Raw genomic sequence first — 24,634 nt, 5'->3', positions numbered from 1 at the left:
GCAATAAAATCCAAAAGTGTTCCCCTGCCAGGAAGAGAGCTTTCAGACATCCAGATGAGAAAACTGTGACAGGTACATTCATTTACAGAAAAAAAAAAAAAAAAACATCAGAAAGGCATGTACAAGGGCAAAAATCAGAAAAAAGTCAGCACACAGCACAGCCTTCCTGCTGGGGACAACACAATCCTCTCTTTGGGAAACAAGCAGCAATTTGTGAATTTTTGCATTTACTCAAAACAAAGTTTTCTAATAAGACAAGGATTCAAACCTGATGCTTCTGACACTGCAAAACAATGAAATAAAAGTTTGAACCTATGTTTATGAGGTTGAGGCAGAATTCAGAATTACAACAGATGAAGTAAAAAGACAAATCTCAGACTAGAGGATATTACAGGTAATGCAGCATAAGGGAACTGAATGGACTCAGGGAAGCAGAATGGGTTGAATCAAATTATTTATGAGTGCCAGCTAAATACCGTGTAAGACAGAGACTGAGCTACGCAGTAGAAGGGAAACCAGAACAACAAAATAGTGTTTATGGGATAAAATATTTTCTTTAGTACAACCATTTTCACTGTGGGAAAGGAGAAATTCTCAGAAATTCTGGAGAGTTTAGCAGGGAAAACACTTTACAAAATATTCCTGTTTATTCCTGTTCTCCACTTCATAAATTTTCTAACCCTACAGTGGGAAATGGAGTGAAGAAAAGTCTTTCATGCTCACCACAACTAATGCTAACTTAAGAACAAAGATACAACAATGAATAATGCATGGTTTTCTGAAAGCACACAACCAGCACATAACAGCACTAGAAGTGAAAAGAAGTAATTTGGTCCATCCTTCATGTCTTACAGCAATATTGTCTGCAACAGGACAAATCCTGATACATGCCTAAGATGTCACTAATGAAAATTTGGTAGCTTCTCCAACCAGTTCTTCCCCTGCTTCACTACTCAAAAGTAGTGAACATGAATCTTCCTTACTGATGCCCATACACCGGTTCATAGACCAAAGCATGATGCAGTAAGGGCATTATTCTTCTCTTCTTTACAGCAACCCTTTAGACACACCTAGATACAGCAGAAAGATTAACTGACTTGTCCTGTATTTCACACTAGTTAACAAAAATTTCACTAACGCAGCAGGGCACTACTTACCCATTTCACTTGTCAAATTTATAATCCTTCCAACCCTACACCCAGAATTGTTGCACACACAGGAATTACTGGACCTGCACTTAGAATCATAGAATCATAGAATCATAGGGGTTGGAAGGGACCTCGAAAGATCATCTAGTCCAACCCCCCCGCCAGAGCAGGGTCACCTAGAGTACATCACACAGGAAGGCGTCCAGGCAGGTTTTGAATGTCTCCAGAGAAGGAGACTCCACAACCTCTCTGGGCAGCCTGTTCCAGTGCTCTGTCACTCTCACAGTAAAAAAATTTTTTCTGATATTCACCTTAAACCTCCTATGCTCCAATTTGTATCCATTACTCCTTGTCCTATCACTGGTCATCACTGAAAAAAGCTTAACTCCATCTTCTTGACACTCACCCTTTACGTATTTGTAAACATTGATGAGGTCACCCCTCAGTCTCCTTTTCTCCAAACTAAAGAGACCCAGCTCCCTCAGCCTTTCCTCATAAGGGAGATTTTCCACTCCATCATCTTTGTGGCTCTGCGCTGGACTCTTTCAAGCACTTCCCTGTCCTTCTTGAACTGAGGGGCCCAGAACTGGACACAATACTCCAGATGCGGCCTCACCAATGCAGAATAGAGGGGGAGGAGAACCTCTCTTGACCTACTAACCACACCCTTTCTAATGCACCCCAGGTTGCCATTGGCCTTCTTAGCCACAAGGGCACACTGCTGGCTCATGGTCATCCTCCTGTCTACTAGGACCCCCAGGTCCCTTTCACCTACACTGCTCTCCAGCAGGTCAACCCCCAACCTGTACTGGTGCATGACATTTTTCTTCCCCAAATGCAAAACTCTACGCTTGCCCTTGTTAAACTTCATCAGGTTTTTCCCCACCCAAGTCTCCAGCCTGTCTAAGTCCCTCTGAATGGCAGCACAGCCTTCTGGTGTGTCAGCCACTCCTCCCAGCTTGGTGTCATCAGCAAACTTGCTGAGGGTACATTCTGTACCCTCATCCAGGTCGTTGATGAAGATGTTGAACAACAGCGGTCCCAGTACCGACCCCTGAGGGACTCCACTAGTCACAGGCCTCCAACTAGATTTTGCCCCATTGACTACAACTCTCTGACTTCTTCCTTTCAACCAGTTCTTGATCCACCTCACTGCCTGATCATCAAACCCATACTTGATCAACTTATCTACAAGGATGCTGTGGGAGACGGTGTCAAATGCTTTACTGAAATCAAGATAGACCACATCCACCGCTCTACCACCATCTATCCACCTAGTAATTTCCTCATAGAAGGCTATGAGGTTAGTCAAACATGACTTACCCTTGGTAAAACCATGTTGACTGCTCTTGATGACCCCCATCTCCTTGATATGTCTAGAAATAGTGCCAAGGACAAGTTGTTCCATCACCTTTCCAGGGATGGAGGTGAGGCTGACCGGTCTATAGTTACCCGGGTCCTCCTTCTTGCCCTTCTTGTAGACTGGAGTGACATTTGCTATCCTCCAGTCCTCAGGCACCTCTCCTGTTACCCATGACAGAGGAGAACAATTGCAAGCACAATGCTCAGTACTTTTCCTAATCAAACAACATCCCACTGTTTTGGAGATATAAATTCAAGACCAGTTTTTAACCAAATTAGAGGACATACTCATCCACATTCAACCTCATCTGCATGCTACAACATTCAAGCCATTAATGCCTTGGAGACAAATCTCTGATCCTTCAATATAACCTTCCAATTTGACAGCAAGTCAAACTGTCCTTTGAGTACAGTTCACTAAACACCTTCCCATCTATCATTTACCATATTCATTTAGACTAAGCTTCTCTAGTTTGATTGGCCTGTGAAACTGTATCAAAAACCTTACTGGAAAACTAAAATCCACAAAATTCCACACATCCATCAAATAAAGTATTTCTTCAGCTTACCTCTTTTGGACACTGATTTTTGCAGGAAGTAAGAAGTTCCTTTTCTTTTAAATCAGCGCATGTTAGTTTTCTGTAATAGGAAAAAAAATACATTTGTGATAAATTCCACATTTAAAACAACAGAAGTTGATACAATTAGGGGCATATTTTAAGTATATCTCACTGTAAAGAAAAGTGGGTTAATTTGCCCACATCCTGAGAGACTATATATAAACTACACTACTTAACAAACAAAACCACATAAATTTAGAGGATTTGAGGTACTTTAAAGAAAATGCACAAAGAAGAACATACATGCACGGAATGAATGTTTTCAGAGCAATACACAGAGCACAATGCTTAAATCCACAACTCCCATCTTTTATTTATTAAAGCCAAGCTTACCCTCTAACCACACACACACAAATGATTAAGGAGTACAAATTATTACCAAGAAGTTTTCTAATTAAAACAAGAGTTTGAAGGACATTAGTTATAAAGAACTTTTACACTAACTACATTAATTATAATTTATTATAAAATTCTTTTTTACATACTGTAAAAGAACCACATATAGATCAAGCATTATGTAATTACTTTCTACTTGCATAATTCAGTTTATTACAGTATTACAATAACATTATAAAAAACAGATCTGCTCACAAGAGTCCATACATTTATAATAATTTAAGCAGTAATATCAAATAAAACACAGGAAAATTTTAACTAGAAAAATCCCCATTATATTACAAATTATAACCTTTCAGAGAAATTTTGTAACTTGCAGTCAGAGTACCTCCCATCCCCAGCCTTTTCAAATAGTTTCCAGTTTGTAGCATTCAAATGTAAAGTTCTAACACTTACAAGCATTTAATATATAGTATTGATAGTTTGCAGTGACACTTTATTTTAAGCATCTGGAGGCATGATGGGCAATCCCCAGGATGGCAGGGCAAAACGCATCGGTGTGGACAGCCAGGTGGCCGTGGCTTGGTACACTCCTCTTCACACTGCAAACATTCTGGACCTGCCTAACAAAATAAAAACAAAGTACTAAACAAAGTGCCAAAATTTGTTTGTTGGATGCCATTAACAAGGTTTTATACACATCACAGAATCACAGAATGGTAGGGGTTGGAAGGGACCTCTGGAGATCATTGAGTCCAACCCCCCTACCAGAGCAGGATCACCTGGGGGAGATGGTTTGGCCAAGGGAATTCAGCTATTCAGTAAGATAGATCCTACGCAAAAATAATTATTAAAATATGCTTTTAAAAGGAAAGCAGAAATGCCAGTGTTTGTCGGTCAAAGAGAGAGAATTCTATTTTGACCATTTTCTCAGCATAAGAAGATCTCTTAATTTTAGTGCTTTGGAAAATTGCCATTAATTCTGTTAATTCTCTGTGGAAAACTGTTAGAAGAAGTAATTCCACATTCCAAACTAACTTTTCCCATCCACCATGTTATTGTAATACTTTAGTAATGACATACTGCCCTGTAATACAGGGGTGGGGAGATTCGTTTGATTTTAAAAATAAACTTGAAGTAATTCCATTTCCATATATGTTTGATAGTTTGCATAATCTTCCCAAAAAGTTTTAGCTTAGGTATATGCTGGCAGGTGCTAAGGCATTGCTTCCACACCATACACTACAAAAGCTGTGGTGTCATTCCAGGTGCTGTGATCAACATTAACACAGAGATGAACATCAGCACAGCAAATTAAGCTCCATTTATATTTATATTCTTATCTCAATAACTCCTCTAGAACCCTAATCTGCAATCAAATACACACAGAAAGTGACATGACTTTTGAACTAAACCTACACAGCACAGTATTTAAGACCCACCACCAAGGCACAGTTTCACAGAAATCAAAGTAAAGGCAATTTATCCAAGAATGAAGCTACACAGTGCCTTCCCAAAAGGACCAATTCCATGCCAACAATTAACTCTATGCTGTTCAAATCAAGGGCGTAAGAATTTAAGTTCTTAATAGTTTCCCCCCATTTTCTTTCAGACCTCTTTTCTTCTGCTTCTGCAGTTGAATGGGTTTTGCTCAAGTTTCAAAAGGAACCTTTGCACAATGATCAGACACAGTCTGAAGGTTGTGGAGTCTCCTTCTCTGGAGACATTCAAAACCCGCCTGGACGCCTTCCTGTGTGATGTACTCTAGGTGACCCTGCTCTGGCAGGGGGGGTTGGACTAGATGATCTTTCGAGGTCCCTTCCAACCCCTACGATTCTATGATTCTATGATTCTATGATTTACAAAACCTAACCCCTCCAAAATTCACATTTAAGACAGACAAGACAGAAACATTTAGAAAACTGTGATATAAAATTTAACAGTAGATAAAAATAAACAGCTGATCTTTCTGCAACATTTTCTAGCATAAAACGCAGAACAAAACTAAATTTCAGACAGAAAAATCACTACTAAGACATATAAGCAAGAAATTTAATCAGCCCTTTTCTGACTACACCTGCAATTTATTGTGTCAAAACAACAGAACAAAAGCTCTAAAGGTCAAAACCAATTTGAGTTTATGAAGATTCAAAGAAAACAGAGAAATGAGATTTGCCCATATTTCTTATGTACACAGACTCTTTTCTTCTGAGAAGGTACTGTCTCATTCAAAATGGACCTAGAAATAATCCTGACTCTTTCACATTTTAATTGGTTTAACTGAAGGAGTAGGCAGACAGCAGCTTATAGACATAGCTGGAGATGCTTCAACAACTGTCACTCAGTATCTACTGATGTCACTCTACTTCTGCAGGTTACTGTTCCACAAGTTGCACTAACAGCTCACAATCTCAGACAGAAGTTCCACAATCATTAACACAGTAACACAGTAACTGCAATATATACAGTTACTAGATGATAATACAACTTCTAGGATTGGAATCCACAGGTAATTCATCCTATTTAAGTTAAAATATAACAATAAGTTAAAAGATAACATTTATGTTTTGTACCCCACTGAATGCTTGCTCAGCTTTCTAAACGCCCAGAGAAACCATATTTCAACTTTTTCTGAAACGATGCTTCAAAAACATTAAAAAATGGGGTTTTTTCCTCCAAGTCATGACTCTCAAACCACAACTTATGTGCTTTCGATTGCACAAAACTAGAACCATTTTCAGCTTTGTACTTACTTTCTTGTTTCGTATTACCTTCAGTAAGTAACACCTACAGATTCTTAAACGTATAAATGACAATTTCTAATAGACATTGATAAACAAGAATATATCACCCAAGGGCTTTAAAAAGTCTTATCTATTCTGTGACACTTTCAGTGCTCTCTTCTCTCCTAAGACTTGCTAGCTTCCTTGATCCATTTAGAACTCTCCTCAGTAAATAGCTTCCCCAGTATATTGCAAGTACATTAGTAAGTATATAGGGACGATTATCAGTAGTTCACTTCATCTTGACAGCTACAAAAACTGACTTTAGAGGAGACTTGTCAAGAGTGTTAAATAAGGTTTTGATGAAAACAAAGTAATGTATGTTAACATAAAAAAAAAAAGTGTAGCATGTGTAAAATCTGTAATAATTGTCCCAGTTTTATAGTCTAAAGACGTATAGAACAGCTAAGTATCACAGCATCAATGGTGGCAGAACACATCAGTCTCCCAATGGAATCTGAAGTAGATCCTCTGCTTTCCATCTGCAAATACTTTATTTTCAAGTTAAAACTAAAGACAATGTGTAAAATACATAAAAACAAAAGCAAAAAGGAAATCAACATACCTTCTTTCCATCTGCACTAGCGTTCAACTTAGGAACATGATGACATTCTTTCATACAGGTGTGATTCTGACAATCTAGAAGCCGCCCACAAAATCTTTTACACGAGTAGGGATTTGCAGAGTGACATGGTAATGGGCTAATCTAAAAGTTAAAATAAATTAATAAGTAAATATACAGAGAGAACATATATACACATATTGCTCATGTGCTCAGTGTGATACATATACACACGCAGCATCATTTCAGACAAATCTTGGTTCTTTAATACTTTTGTTAAAAGAAGAAAACCAGTGCAATGTCTATCTGGTTTTGTTTTTTATAGACCTTAGGTATCCATCACAACATCACCACACACATTTGTCTTACACCAATTATACCAGGTAAAAAAATAATTAATTAAAAAAGCTATTTTTTGCAGCAGTTTCTTTTTTTCTTTTTTCTTTTTTTTAAACAGACTACAAGATTCTCAAATCCTTTAGTGTGATTAATTCCTTCCTTCTGAACTACTCTTGTGCTCTTCACTAAAGGTTCCTAAACTGTTTTATAATTATTGCAGAAGACAGTTACAGTTTGCTTTCACAGGGCTAACTGTGTTATGGTCATCATAAAACCCAAATATTTTACAATTCTACAAACAGAAAACAAACACTAACAACAGACACAAACAAATACATCAAATATAACTCTCAGCAGGAGAAAGGTAAAGAAACGGCTCTATGACAGGACTAGGATTTTGTGTCTTATATTTGTGCTTTCTAATTTGAGGCTAACCCTCCAGTTAAGAGAGCTTTGTAGGTCTATTCAGAGCATCTATTTAGAAGCCTTTAATCTTCATTGGTACCGAAATGGAGTGTAAACTTGGTTAACTAGGTTACTTTCTCAAAGTTGACAGTGTAAGTCCCAGCATACCACAATTTACGGAAGAAACTCACTGTTCCCGTTTTCTAACCATTACATAATATTCACATGAAAAATAAGCTTCTGTGATGCTGTCAAAAAAATAGATTTTTTTTTTTTCTTACTATCATGATAATTTCAGAGAAAAACAGAAACTACTTGTGATGTTATTACACAACAGGCTAATGTGACATAACTCGCCTTGACTAGACTATGGGTGATTTTGTGTTGCAGCTTAAGCTGACTGAACAGCTTTGCACTGTACCACATCCTTGTCTCTCTGTCAACTCAACAATCCTAATGGCACACTCCTACCACTTAGTTTGCACAAGTCCTATCATGCATTTTTCTTTAGAACAAGAAAATGCACCTGATCAAAACTGAAAAAGGAATTAATAGAAAAGAGTTCCTTGGGTTTTGCTAGGTTTGCAAGTTGATTGGCCATACAACCAGGTGGGCACTGGAACTGAAATGCGGTAAGAGAGGTTGGTCTCCCACAGGGCAGAGTGAGGGACGTTCTCCCTTCAGCACTGTCCATGCTGATTTCACTCAAACCTAAAGCAAAATAAATGCCTATAAAAATGTTTTCCAGGCTTAACCCCAAAAAGACTGTAGTGCACATCAAGTCATTGAAAAATGCAATTAATTCACAAGACTTCTGAAGTCCTCCTCATCCTGACCCATAGTGTATCAAGTATGGAAGTATGTATCAAGTACTGAATACAGAAGAAAACCTTGAGGCTATCATGTTCAACTACTCTCCCATCCCTGTGTCAGGGAGAGAGATCATTATACTGGCTAAAGCACTGATACAACCAAAGCAAATTGTCTGAATGTCTGGTTCATACTCCCCCCTGCAAACATCCTACAACTCAGTCTCTGATGGCTTATGTTTCTGTTGAACAAATGACCAAAAGCCAGCAACAGGACTAACAAAAAGAGGGTCTGAAGATGAGAATAGTACTACACCCAGGAAACACACACCAATTAACAAAGCTTTTATCATTCCTAATATGCTGTCCCTTCTCATCATCCTTCAACTTCCTCAAAGTAGCAACTTCCTTTCAGTAGTGAAAACAGGCTGGAAGGTAAAAGAACTAATGAAAATGTGTACTAAACTTTTAGATCTGCCACTGCCCACTTCTCTACCTTTCCTTGCAGCCCTATTTCCACTCAATTTTTTATGGCTCCTGGTTCTGCTGTGGCTCAGGCAGTTACAGTAGATCGGAGCAGTAGTAGCAGGTTAGCTCTATGGCAGCACAGCTCAATCTGCGATGAGATTTCTTTTATCAAGAGTTAGTCTTCCATCAGATAAGGACACAGGCACTGGCTCCAACTAAAGAGAATTACCAGAAGCACACAGGTAGAAGTGGAGCATCCCTTTTGGGAGCATCCCTCAAGTACACCAGATGAGATGCCATGTTGAATGAAGCCAGGGGCTAGGAAGCACACAAGCTGGTAGACAACAGTAGCAGCTTTCAGACAGCCAGCTGCAGAGAACATCCCAGCCCCCTGGTTACATCCAGCACAGGTTCAGCTTGCCTTTCTCACTGACTTTCAGAAGTCTTCAGTCCCATGAGAGAATCTTCTAGAATCAATTAACATTGTAAACCAAAACCGAAAAAATTTAAATTAAGCCTACGGAATATTTTCAATTTTTGTTTCCATTTCTTGACAAGTCAATCTTTTGTGGGTATTAGCAATAAATCCAAAAGGCTTTCTGTAGTTGGAATGCATTTCTAAAACGTCTAAATGGAGATTGCTACTCTTGCACAAAGATGAATATCAAAGAAGCGACAAACACAAGCAGAAGAATAAAGAATGCAGATGAGAACCAGAAGTATTTTATGAAAGCTGATTGTAAAAAGAAAGAAAATAAGGAGGTATCATTTTCAGAACACAGGTCTTCCAAAGGATAAGGAAAGAAAGGCAAGTAAAAAAGGACACAACAGCTTTCAGAAATTTTCCAGCACATCTCCCAAATGCATAAGGCAAACATCAATCGGAATTAAAAAAATAAATAATAAAAAAAATCAAATACAATAGGGCAGGCAATACTCCTAAGGTATTTATGTAAACTGTATGGAAATACTCCTAAGGCATTTAGTCATAAAGACGAATCTCACCAAGTTTTACATAAAGAGTAATGGTCTCAGAGTAATGGTCTTTTGCCTATAAATTAACAACTAAGAAAACTCTGAATAATAAAACACAGCATTAAATTCCTACCAAAAAACAAAACAAAACACCAACCTCCCCGCCAAAAAAAAAAAAAAAAAAAAAAAAAAAAAAAAAAAAAAGAGAGCTCTATGCACTTGAGAACAGCAAGATTAATATTACAGGATATTCAAAATACTCATCACAGATACAAAACCAGAATGTTTTCTTTCCCCTAGAACATTAAATAAATTGAAGCAACAACAAGATAATTAAATACAGCAGATAAATTAATACCATATCCAGATAAGATTTTCTTGTTTTTCCTCATGTACTTTGTATGGGCTTTAATTAATGTTTTCCCATAAAAATAGATTTTGAATATATATACTTGCTCTCATAATTTGATTTTAAAAGAGCACACACATGTTACTCCTGTGTAATGCCAGTGCTTATAGGAGTTCTAAGTAAAACATCAGATTTCCAAGAGTGGCAGCAACTGCTGATGATAGGTGATTTTTTTCTGACCTATAACCTGAAACAAAATTGAGAGCTACTTTTAAGCACCTACAGTCTAAGAGTGATTAAATGTACTAAAAATATTTTAAAACATCCAAACAGTGAAATTACTTAAAAGAAGGGTGCACACTGTAGCCAAAAATTCTTATTTTAGGTTAAACATCATGTAGAGACATACTTCCACTGAACACAGATTTTATACAATTACATCAACTGAAAATTAGTTTTAAGTGTTGTTTCAAGAGATAAGCTGCTTGTTTTAAGTAGCCAAAGATGTGTAAGAGCTCAAATTAAATCAATTCCTTAAAGATACTTTTTAAACTAAATGTCAAAGTGAAATTAAAAAAAGGAAAAGAAAGCATAAAAACTCCCAACAAAACAACCAACTCCAATTCCTACAAAATTTAAATTACTGTCCAAGTAAAAATGTACTGACGGTAGATTTGCTTATTATATAACTACTAAACTCTTTGCTTTCATTCTCTCTTCTACTATCATTACCAGGAATCCCAGTAGAATACAGCAAGTCTTCACAACTTGTTTCATTCCTAGTTTGTTTCTCTTCTACCTCCTCCATTACATGATGTATAACAGAAGTCCAGCATAAATAATGACACACTGCAGCAATGAGCCCCTCCTTCACAGCAAAACTTTGGGAAAATTGCTACTTTCATGACCTGCAAAGTTTACCTTTCCCAGTGAAAATCTCCTCAGGCCCTGGAAACTACTACTGGAGGGAAGTGTACATAATATATCAAATTTTTTTCTCTTGTTAACAACAGCAAATTAATTTGAGGTAAGGTTACTTATTAGAAGCCAATGTTGCTGTAAAACTGCACAGACATTACATGATTGTTTTTAGAGACCTCAGAACATCATAAAAATGTACAATGCACATAAAATACACTGTAAACACCTCCTCACACACACATAACAAATCATTATTTTCTTTGACTACTATAAAAATCTCAAAGATTGTTACACTGTTCCACTCCAGAAACTGCTAAACTTCAGCAGGAAGGGAGCACTGCACTCTGCTGGCTGAGAGAAGGAAGGTTTAATCTAGAATATCATACAGCATCAACAAATCTAAATAATTTCAACAAATCTAAATAAAGTCAGGTATAGACTCTGTGAAATATTTCCTTATTTTCTGCACTCACCCACAAAGAAAACATGACATAAAGCAAATGACTAATTCTGCTAAGATTAGCATGAAACAGAGAAGTAATTTTAAATTATTCTGAAATAAGTAGTTAAAGAAACAGTCATTGGAATAATTTTCAATAATAAGAGCCATACTATCCTCCGCTATGGGGAGGGACATAAATCTTCACAACCACGTACATCTGAGTGGTCTACAGCAAGTTATGTGGTCAATTGACCACAGCCGATATTTTGTTTAAAAAACAGTGCGTGAAAGAGTGAGATTTGATACATCCTATCACAAAACACAGCACTCACTCAATAAAACATTGGCTGATACACCTGCAAGTTTTTCTATGGTAAGCAAAACCAAAACCCAGCTGTTTTCAACAACAAAGAAACTCGTAAAGACAGTTGTTCTTTTTCAGCCATTTTCACAGCAGGTTTTTCTTCAGCAACCAACAAACTGCAAAGTAGCTATATGGAAACTGCATTCACAGCTTGGCTGGATTAATAGATGTGATGCACAGACTGCGAATATATAAACTTTGTTAACAACATCTGAAGATGTTGCCACCACATAATTGAGCCACCATTATAAAACATACCAAAAGATGATTAAAGAAAAACAAAGAGGAAGAGGGGGGAAGTGTGTGTGTCTTGAAAATATTTTCTAGTGTTTGTTTTCTAGAACATTTTACTAGCTTAAAATGAAACTAGGTTTGCTGTAGTATTGTTAGGTGCATTTCAATAGTGAATTTATGCCAGACTTACTAGTAGACAAAGCTATAATAGTAATAATTTTTAAAAAGATTTAGTAATAACCTTTTCAAATTGAAAAAGATGAGCTGATCTTAAATTTCATGACTTTTAGAAACAACTGTGAATAATGATGGTAATTATTTTGCTCCAAGCATCAATTAGATTTCCTTCTCATGTAAGCCAAAATAGCCAATGACTACATCCAAAACTGCAGAAGGATGCACACCAAGAAGACAAGCTAGTATGTAACACTAAAGAAGTTTCCACTCGATTGTCTGATTTCATCCATGAGTGCTTAAATCCAAGTCACATCAGAATTTTCTTGTGTGGCAAAATGTTCCTTATCTTTTTAAAATAAACACAGCAGCTTCTAGAGAACTGAGGAAAATGTATGACAAGGATACAACAATAGGACAAGGAGGGGAAAAGAATCCAAAAGCATATAATGAAAAGACTCCCCTCAAAAATTTAAAAACCTTTTAAACAACTGCAAGAATACACAAATAGCTTCATAAATCACAGAATCACAGAATCTTAGGGGTTGGAAGAGACCTCGAAAGATCATCTAGTCCAACCTCCCAGTCATGAGTTTAAATTTTTGCCCAAGAATTCTAAAAAGTCAAGTAGTTATATATTCTTCAAAAAGAAAAGAAAATACCTTCTGATATGTAAGGCCTTGTGATAAGATTCTTCATTGGTTTTAAATATTAAAAAGCCATATTTCTCATTAATTTTTTTTTGCAGAATGACAAAGTGAGATATACTTCATATTCCACTTTAAAAGGCAGTTTCCATGACTCACCTCATGTTGCCCAAGACACTCCCTGTTAAAGAGAGAAAAAATCAGAGATTTAGAAAACATGTGTCTTTAATAAGTGACTTAAAACAGTGACAGTGCTTCTCACACAAAAATAATACAATCTATTTTTTAAAAGTGTAAACTCAGAGAAATATGCAGATTGATGTCTTCTATTTCAACAGTTGTTTGGATTGCTGTGTTTTATGATGGCAATCCCAAAACCAGTGTTTCATCTGCAGATTATAGTTGTATATGAAAAAATTTTTGGCTTAGAAAATTGATTTCGAAAAATAACCTGAACTGCTTCAAATACCTTCTCCTTTGACTTTACTAATACAGCACTTTATATTTTTCTGTTATTTCAGAGAACTATCTATTCTACTCTTATTTTTATAATTCTCTCCCTTTTTAGAATCTCTAGGAAAGAAAAACTGCACTGATCAGAATTGTGAAGGTACTAAGCAGTGACTCAAATACTGATCTAAAAATTAAATCAATCTTTTGCCTCTTTTATTTTGAAAAGTATCTCTCTCTTTCTACCTCTGATTTCCTATCTGTCATCTCCTTCCCAAGTATTATTTTGATTTCTCTACTGAAACCTTACATGGGAGAATAACGAAAACACCATTAATATTCAAGCTAAAATACCTGTAAAATCAGTTCCTAAACGTTTCTAGAAGAGTATTTAAATAAAAATAATTTTAAAATAGCAGTATCATTTAATTAAGCAGTGAAAGAAGTTGCCCAGAGAGGCTGCAGAATCAGTGTATTCAGGCCTTTTCAAGGAGCAAAGGACAAGGCTGGAGCTAATTGGTCTGAATTCAGTGTTGATCTAGTATTAACAAGAGGCTGGTCTAGTTGACCCCACCCCAAGGTAGCTTCCAGACTCTGGTTCCTTGTGAAATTAATGAAGTAAACTACTTTCCAGAAACTCCTTTTTAACTATTTACAGAAAGAGACATCAAATACATTCCATTCCAAAATCTCTGACTGCTCATGTTCAAAGATACAAAATTGTTAGAAAAAAACATTCAGAAGTATTGCAAAATCTCAGCAGTGGAAGACGGAATCCTCACTAACATTCCTAGTCAGAATAGGGTTATTTAAACTATTCTCCACTATCATATTCATTCAAACACTGCTGTTCTAGCAATTATTCTCGAAGCCCTGCTAATTATCTAAGATGATATCAGATATTTTGTTTCCTAGCACCATGTTACTTTATATCTATGGTTTTGCTTACTATTATTATTTTGCTAATTCAGAAAACTTACCTCAGATTACTTCCATTTAAAAAAAAAAAACAAAATACTAAAACATTGACGTTGTAAAGAACTATCAAGAGAGAGAAGATATTCCAGAATTCCTGTGATTTAATCTGGCTGCCGAGAGAGGTTGTGGAGTCTCCTTCGCTGGAGACATTCAAAACCCGCCTGGACACGTTCCTGTGTGATGTGCTCTAGATGACCCTGCTCTGGCAGGGGGGTTGGACTCGATGATCTTTCGAGGTCCCTTCCAACCCCTGGGATTCTATGATTCTATGATAATGCTACTAGAACCTTAATTTGCCCCAAGCACTTTTAAATGTAACAATACTTCCTTTAGTTAGAAAATTAAGTACCATTTTTCCAGTATGGTTTCATTCCCACTTGGCAGACTTACTTCCTCTGGGGAGGTGTCTTCAGATTAAAGGAGGTGATTTTGAGCTTGGAATTCAGAGGAACTACATTATGTGCCCTACATAAAATGCATGATGTTACAAAATAACATCTGCTGGATACCTACCTGAGACAGTTCCATAGGCACCTACCCAAACACTGAAACCAGACTGTTCATAATTACACATTTTTCACCTTTTAGGAGTCTGGCTTTGAACTTCAAGCCCAAGTATCAGAAGCACTGACTGGTCACAGTTTTGAACTAAAGTACAACTTATCAGAGTAGGTGAGGCCACACCTCGAGTACTGTGTTCAGTTTTGGGCCCCTTACTACAGAAAGGACATTGAGCTATGAGGAGCAGCTGAGGGAGCTGGGTTGTTCAGCCTTGAGAAAAGTAGGCTGAGGGAGACCTCATTGCTCTCTACAACTTAGAGGAGGTTGTTAAGAGGTGGGTATCAGTCTGTTCGGTGAAGTTAAAAGTGATAGGAAAAGAGGTAATAGCCTCAGTTTAGGGAGGTTTAGATTGGATGTTAGGAAGAATTTCTTCACTGAAAAGGTTATCATACACTGGAACAGGCTCCCCAGGGCAGTGGTGGAGTCACCATTCCTGGAGGTATCTAAATCACATAGACCTAGTACACAGGATATGGTCTAGCTAAGGACTTGACAGTACTAGGTTGACAGTTGGACTCTGTGATCTTTAAGGTCTTTCCAACCAAGCTAATTCTGTGATTCTCTTATAGTACCATCACTGAGAAATTAAGTTCTAAACATATCTACGTAGGCAGTTAAATGGATATTTCTGATCACACCTACCTCTGCCTACTTCTCATGAGGTTAAGGAGGGATGTTTAAAAAACAGATAGGCACTAGTGCCAGTGAAGTATAGAGTGTTTAAACAGTAAGAGACCAAAACAGACCAAAACTACAAAAACAGACCAAAAAACACCAGTATTTTTTCAGATAAATGTTGAATTCTGAGTCCTTATTCCACAGTGTAAACAGAAGTTTTATTAAACTGAAAAAGAACAGTGAAATAAAGTCATCATCATATCTTCCCTTATAGCCTCAGCATCCTCACAGAAAGAGTCAATTCAGCTCTACTCAAGGAGCAGAACCTTTCAGACAAGTCAAAACTAAAAAGGAGACAAGTAGATGGGATGAAGGGTAACTATCTGCCATTCATTAGCATGTAATAAATGAACAAGTGAGAAACAAAACAGCAATTAATTAGGCAGAAAATTATGATCCCAAGAAAACTATTCAGGGAAAGTTGGATGTCACTGAAGACTATCAAATTACAATAGCTGTCTTTGTGATTTTCATATTTTTAAGGTAGCATTGTACATAACATGTTTTAGAAACCAGTCTTTACCAACACTATCAGTCCTTTCACACAGTGAGCACACACTACAAAATTATCTAACAGCCAACAATGTGCTCAGTTTTATAAGAATGGTGTTCACATAGGCTCACTGCATCCGAAGAGGAAAATATGGTAATTTTCATGTTCACCTCTACAATCGTATAAAAAGAAAAAAAAAAAATCTCTATTCATAAAAAAAAATTCTTTCATTTGTTTTCTTTTTTAATACTTACACCAGTATAGGAACCTCACAGGGAGGGCATGGTAATGCAGTTTGAATAAAAGCTGGCTCAGTTGGCTGTTCCCAAGGACCTGCAGATTGATGCTGAGTGAAAAAGACAATGCTAGTTGAATACGAAAAAAATGAAACTATCTGCTTGACCATAAATACATGTATCACCCAAAGAGATCTCAGTTCTAACAAATCCATGTTCTAGTAACTAACTTTTTACTAATAGAAATCCCAACACCCACTACACACAAAAAACTATGATTTCTTCCCTAGCATGGTTAGGGACGGGAAAATGAAGGCCTGAGGCTCTACTGCTAGAAATCAAGCATAAAAAAAAAAGCAAAAAGCAAAGCAATTATAAAGATTCAATAGAGGTAAAAATATAAAAATATTCCAACAGGTGAAACTATCATAATGCAGTACATGGATGAGTCATGTTTAAAGATGCCAAACAACATCTCACTTTTAACATCTGCAAATGTTGACGGTTTTGTAAGCACCAGAATTAAAATTCATTTTTTGCTCCTATATTAAAAGTAATTGCTTAGATTTGCAACTAAACATTTGTAATAAAACTTAACAAAAAATATAATTTATTGAGTAATTACAACTACTAAAAACTGAATATTCATTTATAGATATTACAAAATGAATTGGATTACAATAAAGGCACTAGTACCACTTGGTTTCTTGGTTAAACAATATGCATACCTCTGTGCTTGATTATTTATTTACTCGGAACTCCAAAGGTCTCCAGCATAAGATCAAGGTGAAACTCATTCCTCAGAGCACAAATAACGTAAGTTTCCATTTTTTACTTACTAAGCCAGTTTGCTTCACAAGTGCTTCATCATGGCAGGGAACAGGGCACAAATGACCACACATTAATGTTTTCTGACAGGACTGACGACACGGAGGACACCGACCAAAGTGACAATAGTGTTTCTCCTGGGTAAAGTGGTGACAGGTAGCTGGTTTACTGAAATAAAACCCAGACATGAATAAATATGTCAGCAAGAAATATAAAGTTAGAGTCACCGCACAATTATGCTCAAAAGACAATTGAGATGAACAAGTTTTATGTTTTTTTTCTTTAAGTTAGTTTACTTCTCACCTTCAGCAGTGGCTAATATTACAGCAAAATCATCCAGGAGTTCTAAATGAAAGTCAGGTCTGCATACTCAAACAGCTACTTCAATCCTAATTCTACTTTCCTTTTTCCTTTTGCTGGTCAAGTTTTCTAGGTACCTCAGAGAGGTACTTCAAAATGTATCAGAGATGACTTCAGGGAGTGGGACTACAGAATTAGAAGTGCTTGTTGGGACAGAACCTTGTCTTTGACAGCAGCAAGCTGCGCAGGAAACCACAGCATCGAAGCGCTGTCTGATAGGAAGGATTATTGCTAATCTCCATCTGCAAAGCCAAGAATCCAGAAAACTCAGAAGTAATCATACTAAAGGAATAATTTTGCCTTTTAAATTATATTTTACTACTTTCTTTAAGGACACCTCAAACTCCACTGAAGAACTAGAAAACACACATGCTTTCTATACTGACCTGCACAGCTGTTTGCATTTGGGAGGTTTGATGGTGCGCTCTCTGCCACAGGGCACCTTAATGACAGTTTTTCCACAATTGCATTTCACATCTACAGTCTCCGGACATGGATTACAACTACCTAAATAGAAATATATTAACAAGACGATAATCTCAATAAGCTACTTATTGTAAAAAATGGTAACAGAACTGTGACATGGTATAATTATCCTATTCTGTTTGATCTAAATAACTGATAGCTGTTAATATTTTATTTCTGCTTAGTTTCAAATCCCTCTTGGGAAAGAGAATTTCACCACTCTTAAAGTATAGCAATAATAACTGTAGAATAATCAGGATTAACTAGTATCAAGTTAGAAACAATCTCTCTCACACATTTTAACAAGTCAGCATTACTAAAGCTCAGTCATTTGGATCACACAATACTCAGATATGTTACTTGTCTTACATACATATGAAGACATCATTTTTCATCTATATTCAAAAGATAAAGACGTTGAAAAACTGGTACAATGAAGTCTTGCAGATTTTGTAAAATATCAAAGAAATATTTATCTTCTATGCATAATTAATGCTTTCTTTAAAAGATCCTCCTACTTTATATATAAAGCTATTCATGCTACTAACCTGATATATTTTTCAAAAGAGATCTGTAAAATATCTATGTTTTCAGTTCTAGGTCTTCCACACTATTTCTTCATCAAGTGCCAACTGACAAGTTCTATTATTGAGTAATTAACAGTAAGAATATGCATCTTCTAAAAAAAGCAAATTTACACAGGTGGATTTTGGCTTACTAATCATGCTGCATTCTGAAACTTTAAAGAAAGTAATGCTTTGAAAGTGTTATTGACAACAGCTTTTTAAGCAATTCTGACTTGTTAAAAGGATCTGAGAAGCAATACTTCAAGAAGCAGGTCTCTTAATGTCAAAAGGCTGCTGAAATAAAAAGGATGGAAGTACACAGACCTAATTTTGCAAAGTAAATTAAATTATCCTTATATTATCAGCACACATAAACAGCTACTTTTACTAAAGAAACTTAAGGTCTAAAGCTATGCTGCCCAGAGTGTCTGATTGTACAATTTACTTCAATATTCTATTAACAAAGACAACTGCTGATATTCCCAACAGGATGGAAGGGCAAAGATCACATACAAGCCTGAAGTTAAGGTGAGAGCACAATGTTCTCAAACCAAGCATTACAATGTACTACAGTAGCAAACAAAACACTTCTATTCCGTGGCAACACATTCTAAATTTCAGCAAGCATGTTTAACACTTAAGAAAAAAAGATATGTAAAAATCAAATTACAAACAGAATATACTATCACCTTTTTGCAGGGAACTATGCTAAAGACCAAATGCTTATTATCAGCAACCTCTAATAATTCTGACATCAGGTACCTTTTAAAGGACCTGATCTGGCAAGTTATTTTCGAAGAGCCATAGTACTTCCTTTAAAATCAGTGGTCTCCAAGATCTGTCAACTCATTGCAAAATTAACCTGACCTGGTATTACATACTGAAGATAGAATAATTAATCCTAACTTTCAACAGCTATTAAAATATTGGTGCATAAGGAGAAACATATGAATATAAATATTTTGAGATCAAAATCTTTGCCCTTGTTAGGAATATTTTCAAACATTCTGACAAGACACTACAAATTGTACTACATTGTAATTTGTTAAAGCATACTATTTATTTTCTTTTCTATATGAATTATCTGATATCATAGTTACTACCTTCATCAGATGCAACTTTTGGCAAGAGTTAGCATTTAAATATTGACAATTGTACTGTTTTGATAAATTACATACACTTTAAAGTGTATATATTGGATATTTACACTCTCAAAGTTCACTTCAGTTTTCTTACAGTCACTGCTTTCTTATTTTTATACTGTTGTTATTTATTAGAAATCACTGTCACTTTCCAGGCCATAAGATGCAAGCAGTGTTAATGTCAAACAGCTACTCAGTGTAAAAGTTTCTCTTATAACGCAGCATTAACACCTTACTTCTCCAACTAGTATTTTATTCTATGGTTTGTTATGAACCAAACTACTGCAGAAAAGCAATGTTACTAGCTTTCTTCTGACAGGATAAAAAAAATAAATTATGTATTTCCAGGATTTTGGAGGGGTACACGGGTGGGAGAAGAAAGGAAGGGGAAGAAGGGGCACAACTGACAGAGTAAAAACAAACCACTACTTTGTGATGACAGATGTAATTGCAGGTTAACTGGGACAACTACCACATTTACCTGTCTTGTCCGCTTAAGAATCACTGCCTCAAAAGCAAGATTAGTCCAACCACTTCTGAATTATTTCCTGAGTTGTTGCAATTTATAGTCCAGACTACTAAGGCAAATTACGTAGGCTACACTGCTGCAGTTTCAGCAGGGCAGCAGCTTCCACAGGGAAAACTGCTGAGAGGGCAGACAACTTTTCAGTCATTCCAGTTTAATCCTCTACCAAGTGAATGTCAAAGCAATTGGCCAGGATAAAAGCTGCCTGGCAATTTTGGTCACGTTCAACATCTTTTTAACCAAGGTCACTGGATACAGAAGTGAACTTTTTTTTTATCTTTTATATAGTCAGTACAACTTCTTATTTTCTCTTTTACTAGTAAGATACCAATATCAATTCAAATTCCATCAACTTTCTCTCATTTAAATTTTAAGCCCACTTGTATCATATCTTGTATTCTAGGATTTTTAAAAACCATCCAAGACTCAACCAGCACAGATATTTCTATATGTAGTTGGACTTTGTTATGCAGTGAACAGAATTATTTGGGTGAAATGCCAAGCTTGCATTTTTAATTAAGAAGCTGGAAAGTGGGAAGAGCATTTTCAGAGGAACAATGCTGAGCAAACTTACCAGGTAAAAATGTAGGTTGTCATTACATAAATCCTTAAGCTCTAACCTGTACTAAAAACCTTTCAAAACACACTGCCTCCACAAAAAGCCCACATGCAACAAGGGAGAGAATTTGTTAAGCACCACACAGAGTGATGTAAGCATGTAGTCTGACAAAATTAAACAACATTCCAGCACTATGGGGATCCTTCACCTATTCTTACCTCTGTGGCAGCCTGAAGGACATTTGTGATTTCTGCAGCCCAGAGTACGCCCACAGACTTGATCACAAGGTGGACAGTTTCCAGAACAGCACTATTGAAAAATATATACTCTATATAAACTGAACACTTAAGACATTTTTGGTATAAATTTGTCCTCTTCTACTATTTCATTTTTTCAATACTTCTTAAAAAATTTTTCATGCCATTTCATCAAATTTCCACAAATTCATGTCAAGTATAGAAAGGAAGACAACTGTAAAGCTGTTTTTAAAAATTGAAATTCTAAAAAACAAGAAAATTCACATTTGAATGCATCATTTCAACACACTAAAAGGCAGAAGGTTTCCAAAAAGTGTGAGGACATTTAAAAAGCTCAAATTCTTATGATATTTTAATCCAAAATAATTTCAGATACCTAACAGTTGACCCTTTTACCTTTGTAGTAAAGGTCAGATAATTTTAGGATCAGTTACCTACTTTTTGTTCTAACATAAAGTAGTAATGTGGAAGAATCAGAACACATCACACCACCACCACAATGGTGGATGCCAGGTGAGGGAAGAATCCCCCCTTTTCCATTAACTTGAAAGGTTCAAACTGCATAAGAAAGGATGGCAATTAGGAAGAGAAAGCCAGATTTTATAGCATAAAGATGACAAGGTTGCATTTACTTGTTTTGCCATCTTTTCACATAAACATAAAGTAAATTCACTATAATAATAACACTCAAAAAGTAAGAATAAAACTGTATTTTTCATGTCTTTCATAATGTCTTAATTCACACATAGCAGCCAACTTTCAGGATTTTGTGAATCAATCAACTGAAAAGACAGGTCTGAGCTATCAACTATTCCTCTGACTTCAAATGAGAAGGGAAACAAAACTCAAATTTTCAGTTGTCAGACCACTGCTGTTTGCAGTGATGCATATTATAGAAAGTGTGGCAGAATGCTGCATCATCAAAAATAAGAGCATGTCCCTTACAAAGTTATGAGACATCCCCAGCTCTTCCTACAAAGTAAGGAAATAAATTAATTACTCCAGAATGCATAAAGTGCTCTTAACTACTCAAGTATCCAAAAGCAAAACTGCCTTCCGGAGCTAGAAAGCTGTTAAAAATCTCCTCCCAGATTTCAAAGCCACTGAGTTTTTCTTAGTGACATGCTGTTCAGCCAATCCTGGTACACTGCAAACCAGACTGAATGACACTGAAGAAGCCTTCATTCTATACAGTAACATGAGGAGGAACAAGAGATTGATGTGATTTACATGTAACACAAAATACTATATATAAATTTTTTTTAACAGTTATCTAAGCAATACATTTGAGAAAGGTCACCTCTGGATACTTACCTTTCTCCTACATTGGTGCTTTTGGCAATCACGAATTTTAGTACATTTTGTTTCACAGATATATGGCTTATGACATGGCATGCGCTTGGTGTGCTTTCCACAGCGACACTGTTTTTCCACTTCCTGGGCAGCAAGATAAGGAAAAAAAGCAGGGTATTTTTAATAATAATAATAAAACAACAACAACAAAAAAAAAACAAGTGGAAAGAAAATGTGCTAAAGAAGTTCATGGGAGAGTAGCCACCCCGTGCCGTATCACAACAGGAAGTGTATCTTATGCTCTGAGCAGATTATCTCTCTGTGCAAGAACCATTTGAGCACCTTGTGTCCCTATTGCAAACACTGAGCTCTAGACAGCACCTGTCACTGTAGCCTTGGTCTCACAAAGAGGGAAGCCACCTCAAGGGAACTACTCAAGTGTATAGTTCAAGATGTCCGCATAAATGCAAAACAAATTCATACAAAAAAATACTTATCCTGCAGAGTAAACTAGATTTATCCATAACGTAGACAGACAATTTAAGATGTAGGTGAGCATGTTTACTTGACCTTCATGCCAGCTACTATCACCAGAGACTTTGTAGCTAAAGCTGGTTCAGGAAGAGACAACTGAGAGCAGAGAGAGCAGTAGCTTTATAGGCCAGACCTCAGAAGCTTCATAGTATTTTGCTCTGCTCTAAATATCTATTTTCTTACTAATAAGATGTTACATTACAGCATCTTCCATTTCACTAATAAAGAAATAGCACAGCAAGACAAAGCAGCAAGGAAGTTAGAAGACCTAGGGGTAAAAATTAAATGCCTTTAGGGCATAATTAAAAAACAAAGCAAAACCAATCTAAAACAATACCACTTCCATCCATACCTCAATTCAGACACATAATGCTCAACTATTAATTCAGAACTGTGTTGGGGTGGAGGGGGGGATAAGGGAAAAAAAAATGTTGCTTTTAATTAACAGAAAGTCACAGATTTTGTGATAGATATGATTTAACTTTCCTTTAATGACTTGCACTGTTCCAGGCATGAAGTGTTTAAAAAACCCAACAAAATGTGAACCTCCTACAGTAAGACTAACCTGTCTGCATATTTCACAGGGACCTCGATGACAGCGCTGTGAACATTTATGGATACCACATTCCAGAACTTTATCACAACTGTCGCCACAAGTGGGCACATCTTCTGTACAAGGCAACGTAAACTCTAGGAGGAGAGAAAGAAGTAAAAGCATTTAAAAAAAAAAAAAAAGGCAAAAATATTTAGAAAAAAATGCAGCGTTCTCTTTCATTATTTTAAATGCTTTTCTAGAATTACTCAAATATTCACACTGCAAATTAAATCCTGTGGACTAAATAATGCTCTGAAAGAATTGAGCAAAAAGGGTTCATTGTTTCTAAGAACTTTTTAGGGACCCTTCCCGGCAGAACTAAACTACTGGCAAAGACTGGGTGACTTACTTGATTTTTCACATGGACAGGACCTTTTCCCAGAACGAGGACAGTCACCACAGGGACCAGCATGACAGACTTTTTCACATGTGTGATTACCACAAGGCAGAGGTTTCCCACACACCTGGAAAACTCAGAGAAACCAAATTAATGCAATGTAATGGAACTACATACCAAGACAAAGCAGTCTAGGGGGAAAAACTAGGGATAAGAGATGTCTGGATGGAATTATACGTTTTCTGAATTTTATTAACAAATCTTGTATTTGCTGAGTTTGCCAAATAAAACTGATCACCCCTGCAGTGATCCTGACTGGGAGACTCTGTATATTGAGGTGTTAGTGGTTGACAGACAGTTAACCTGAGTAGTCCCAGGTCTGTGCTGTGCTGCGCTGCACACACATTTTGGCCTTCAGGCCTGCGTTGTGCTACACATATCCCTTGGCCACAGGACAAATTTACTGCAGGAGACAAGACTGGAGGCAGCCCCCACTTGGTACCAGTGACTGAGCAACCATCATGTCCTTGCCTTTATCTAAAAGTGCAGCAAGAAGTTCTCATGTGAATCCATTTTCTGTTTGACAGTAGAAATGGCAAACAGAGTTTCTTTTTTGTAACAAAATCTTATAATACCTTCGATGACCAAAACAGGGTAACCTTTTCTACAAATGGGGCCTGCACTGTGCTGCACATGGAGAGGTTCATCCAGCACTGCACAACTTGGGGTTCTCAGCATCTAATAGACCATACTGTTATTTATATTATACTCCCTTTTTCTATATTGCTAGCTGAAATAACTCACATTTTAACCCATAGTTTACAGAGGCTGAGTGCCT

General features: G+C 36.6%; 1 protein-coding gene across 3 annotated transcripts in view; it reads right to left on the bottom strand.

Annotated features, from left to right (window-relative positions):
- NFXL1 (nuclear transcription factor, X-box binding like 1) overlaps positions 1-24,634 on the bottom strand; it is a 45,901-nt gene that overhangs the window by 14,906 nt on the left and 6,361 nt on the right. For all 3 annotated transcript variants that reach the window (XM_051617791.1, XM_051617792.1, XM_051617793.1), the window contains exons 8-18: positions 23,809-23,923; positions 23,430-23,554; positions 22,352-22,474; positions 20,999-21,089; positions 17,909-18,029; positions 17,174-17,330; positions 16,353-16,444; positions 13,098-13,119; positions 6,815-6,955; positions 3,923-4,089; positions 3,080-3,149 (exon numbers count right to left, since the gene is read on the bottom strand). In XM_051617791.1, coding sequence (XP_051473751.1) covers positions 3,080-3,149; positions 3,923-4,089; positions 6,815-6,955; positions 13,098-13,119; positions 16,353-16,444; positions 17,174-17,330; positions 17,909-18,029; positions 20,999-21,089; positions 22,352-22,474; positions 23,430-23,554; positions 23,809-23,923 — 1,224 coding nt within the window. The remainder of the gene's footprint in view (positions 1-3,079; positions 3,150-3,922; positions 4,090-6,814; positions 6,956-13,097; positions 13,120-16,352; positions 16,445-17,173; positions 17,331-17,908; positions 18,030-20,998; positions 21,090-22,351; positions 22,475-23,429; positions 23,555-23,808; positions 23,924-24,634) is intronic.

This window comes from Apus apus, chromosome 4 (genome assembly GCF_020740795.1).
Source record: "Apus apus isolate bApuApu2 chromosome 4, bApuApu2.pri.cur, whole genome shotgun sequence".
In the NCBI taxonomy this organism is placed as follows: domain Eukaryota; kingdom Metazoa; phylum Chordata; class Aves; order Apodiformes; family Apodidae; genus Apus; species Apus apus.
This window is presented reverse-complemented; position numbering and strand designations above follow the sequence as displayed.